The sequence below is a fragment of the Dendrobium catenatum genome, unplaced genomic scaffold (genome assembly GCF_001605985.2).
Source record: "Dendrobium catenatum unplaced genomic scaffold, ASM160598v2 fragScaff_scaffold_747, whole genome shotgun sequence".
In the NCBI taxonomy this organism is placed as follows: domain Eukaryota; kingdom Viridiplantae; phylum Streptophyta; class Magnoliopsida; order Asparagales; family Orchidaceae; genus Dendrobium; species Dendrobium catenatum.
Window position 1 is genome coordinate 237,506 of NW_021319209.1, and position 4,556 is coordinate 242,061.

General features: G+C 32.1%; 1 protein-coding gene across 1 annotated transcript; it reads left to right on the forward strand.

The window, feature by feature from the left end:
• The first annotated feature begins 1,159 nt into the window (after nucleotides 1–1,159).
• LOC114580053 lies at nucleotides 1,160–2,236 on the forward strand. The gene has a single exon (XM_028696491.1). The coding sequence runs from the start codon at nucleotides 1,160–1,162 to the stop codon at nucleotides 2,234–2,236; it is 1,077 nt and encodes a 358-aa protein (XP_028552324.1).
• Nucleotides 2,237–4,556: the final 2,320 nt, after the last annotated feature.

A 4,556-nucleotide genomic window follows, 5' to 3' on the forward strand; every position in this document is an offset into this window, starting at 1 on the left:
GTTAGATTCTCTATTATTATTAATGGGAGAAATTCTAAATGGATTATGGCTTATAGTGGTTTTCGTCAAGGGTGTCCATTATCCCCTTATCTTTACATATTATGCTCTCAATTGCTTTTCCAATTCCATTCATGAAGGTGGTATTAATATTGGAATTTCAATAATTTCTCCAGTAGCGGGTCCTAAAATTACTCATCTCTTATATGCTGATGACGTTATTATTTTTTCACAATCTCAAAAGATATTGCTAAGGAGGTGAAGCGTATTTTTGATGACTTGTAGTGGACTGGACAAAGGGTCAATGATAGAAATCTCAAATCATGTTCGGTAATGTTGTTGGCAATCGGATGAGGAAAAAGATTACTAAAGTCTTGAACTTCAAAAATGTCAAGGAGATGATTATCTTGGGATCAAAAACTTCTCTTAATCGGTTAAGGGCTGCAGATTTCATGACATCTTAACCAATATGATGGACAGGCTAATACTTGGGGAATGGAATTTCTCTTCTTTAGGTGGTAAGGTTACTCTTATCACTAAGCTCTTCTTTTTGACAATGCCTAACTACTTGATTACTCACTCCATGATCCCTAAGAGGTGTTGCTCACTATGGAAAAACTTGTAGAAGTTTTTATATGGGAATAAGCATGATGGTAGTCATGGTATTCATTACATTGCTTGGGAAGATCTTTGTAAACCAAGAAATATGAGAGGCTTGGGTTTACAATCACCAACTTTGAAGACTGGACCGTTAAGAGCTAATCTTTCTTGGAATTTCTTACAAAAACCTGATACTTTGTTTCATATAGTTATGAGAGCTAAATATGGTAATAATATCTTGAATGGCACCCATAAGAAGAGCACTTCTAAAGCTTGAAGAATCTTACTTGATGGTGGAAAATCTCTTAAAAACATTACTATATGGAATATTGGTAATGGCAAAGATATCAATGTGTTGAATGATAGCTGGATCTATGACAAAAGTATCAACCAATGGCTGACTTTTGCTGATTGTTTTGCCTTGGAAGGACTTTGTATTCAACATTTATTGTTGGATAATGGCCAATGGAATTCTAATTTGCTTCAGAAATGGTTTCATCCAGAACTTGTGAAAGTTATCAGCAATATCTAGATTAATTCCAGCAATGTTGATATGCTGGAAATGCAGAATTTCTGTCCTGGAAGAACTATTTCTGGATTGGCTTTTGAAAAAGCTTTAAGACGAAAATTCAATTTAACTGATGATGGCTACTATAATTGGCTCAAAAAGCTGAAGCTGAGCAAGAAGATGGAAATGTTTTGGTGGAGACTTGGGAATGCATCTATTCCTACCAACTTGTATCTTAAAAATCGTAAGCTTCTTGATATCGATTCATGTGCTAGAGGTTGTAATACGGTGGAGAACTATGAGCACATCATTGTTCAATGCAAATATATGGTTGAAATCATCAATCAGCTTGTGAACTGGGGTATTCCTATCCCAATTTTCAATTCACTTGATCATTGTCTTAAGGAGCTTAAGAAAATTTCAGCTAAAAATCTGGGTATTGTACAAATTTATTGTACTATTGCTTACTTCTCTTGGAAAAATAGAAATGAGATAAAGCATGGAAAAACTGCATTTCCTTCTTATTTGGTGGCTTCTAACGCTTTATCAGTGGCAATTACCAAAACAAGTCCATTTCTTTCTAACTGGAGCACTAATATCCTTAGGGAGTCTCAAGCATCTTGGTTCCCCCCACCAAAAGAGTGGATGAAAATCAATATTGATGCTTCCTTAACGTCTTCGGGATTAGCTGGGATTGGAGGTGTTTTCCGAGATTGTAATGGTAGATTCATTCTTGCATTTAGGAAGAAGATGATGCATTGGGATATTGCACAGTTGGAAATGGGAGCTGTTCTCTCGGTCAAGGACTACGTCAAAAGCTGGATGAGGGACTATAAAGGGGTGATATTGGAAAGTGATAACATGAATGTTATCAACTACATTCAAAAATCTTTGAAGCAGAACAAAGGTACTGTGATCTTCAAATTAGTAAGTGATTCTTTATTTGTGAATGATTTCAATAAAGTTGTCTTTGTACATGCTTATAGAGATTGTAATAAGGCAGCCAACTTGTGTGCTACTATGGCTTTAGATGATAGTTTTTACTTTGACAGTTTTTCTTTTGATGATATCCCTCCCTTGATGGCTAAATTAATCAAGGAAGAATATCATCCTATTCATGATTGTAATTAGTTCTATACTTTTTTTCTACTTAATGCATTCTGCATTTCTTAAAAAAAAAAAAAAAAAGAGTAACCTTGTGAATCCCTCATAACTCTCCCTCACAAAAGCTCTCCCTCAATTCTCTCCTAAAGCTTTCCTAAACTCCTTCTCTATGTTTCCTCTTAAGACACTTAGTAGTAAAAAAGCTTTTGAACAAGTCTAAGTGAGAGTTTAAATAGAGAGCCTCTCAAAAACCCTAAATTTCAATATGTCATTAAGATTATCTAGTTAAATCTTTTGATTGTATTGTATGATTAATATAAAATAGCACTTTAGATAGTACAAATTGCATTATCCAGTATAAGTAGTTTAAGAGTTTGTACTAATCATTCAGTTTGATAGCCGATGATAAATCATCATCCCTTGCAGTGCTAGGTTCGTACAATTTTAAAATGGGAGGGGGGGGGACTTCCTATACGATTAGTTAAAAAAATATATGGTATTTTATTTTATATGATAGGCAATGATAAATTATCATCCCATACATCACTCGGGTTGTACACTATGATTATCACCAATCATCCTATACGATTTGCTCAAACAAATGAACCAAAATGGTTCCTCTAATCATATATTTAAGTTAGTCTTGATTATAATATATCATATAATACGATGCATACCGTATGATATGATTAGAACAAAAATTGATTTATAAAATATTTGGTAAATTATGATTGGTGGCTATTTTCATTATTATAACCGATCATCCTATACGATACGGATCATTTAGTATGATTAGTTTAATTAATCCTAATTAACAAAAGTGGGGGGGGGGGGGGGGGGGCGTGGACTTCCTATACGGTTAGTTAAAAAAATATGGTATTTCATCTTATATGATAGGCAATGATAAATTATCATCCCATGCATCACTGGGGTTGTACAGTATGATTATCACCAATCATCCTATATAATGTGCTCAAACAAATTAACCAAAATGGTTCCTCTAATCATAGATTTTATTTAATTTTGATTATAATATATCATATAATACGATGCATACCGTATGAATAGAACAAAAATTGAATTATAAAATATTTGGTAAATTATGATTGGTGGCTATTTTCATGATTATAACGATCATCCTATACGATAAAGATCATTTAGTATGATTAGTTTAATTAATCCTAATTAACAAAAGTACCCTAGTTAATGATTTTTCTGGTTAACTGATCGTCTAGTATGATGTAAATCATACAATATGATTAATTCAAAAACTCAACTTCTTCCTAACTCACTAATTCTCCTCCTTGAGTGTGTGTGTGTGTATGCAAGGTTACTCAGCTTTAGGATCTACCAAAATACATATTTGACTCAAGAAAGATAAAAAGTACATAAAGAATGAAAATATAGACTTTTATCCTAGCCTACCCAATCTTTAGCTGATCAAAGTTTTAGGTGAATAGTCAATCTTAAATGTTAGTGAGCAGGGCAAAACATATTAGCAATAAACTCAATTATTAGGAGATATCATAGTTAGAAAACTAATAATATTATATAATCAAAATCACAAGACTTGGATCTAGATTGCAACTATTCAAATTCTTTGCATTTGACCTATAGGCTTACTGCATTATTTCTTACAGAGATTTTTAGATAATCATCTAAGCCAAAAATTCATGAATCCTTATCAACATAAGCACTCACTTTTTACTTAAAACTTTTAATATTATATATAAAAAATCATCTGAATTTAGCAAAATATTTGATTCTCATGATGACTCCCTACTTAAAGCATCTACACCTACATTTGCCTTACCAGGCTCATACAAAATAGTTAGATCATAATTTTTAATTTACTCAAGCCATCTCGTCCATCTTAGATTCAAATATTTATGTTTAAATATTTACTTTTGAGTATAATGATCTAAATATATCATATCTAACTTCTTATAAGTGCCGCCTCCAAGTGTTAAGAGCAAATAAAAGAATAACAAATTTTAAATCTTTATTAGGTAATTCTTCTCATGTAGCTTTAATTAAATAGAAGCAAATGCTATAACTTTTTTTGTGTTACATTAGAACACATCCTAATCCCTTCAATAAAGCATCACTAAATACCTAAAATCCATTGGTACCTAATGGGATTGTCAGAACTGGTAAAGATGTTAAAAAATTCTTCAATCTCTAAAATCTCTTTTCATAATCAAATATTTAAATGAAGTCGACTGACTTTTAAGTAAATCTTGTTAGAGGTGAAGAAATATGTGAAAGTCCTTTAATAAATTTTTTATAATACCCTAAGAAGTTGTGTACCTCAAATACATTAGTAGGCTTCAACCAATCAATAATA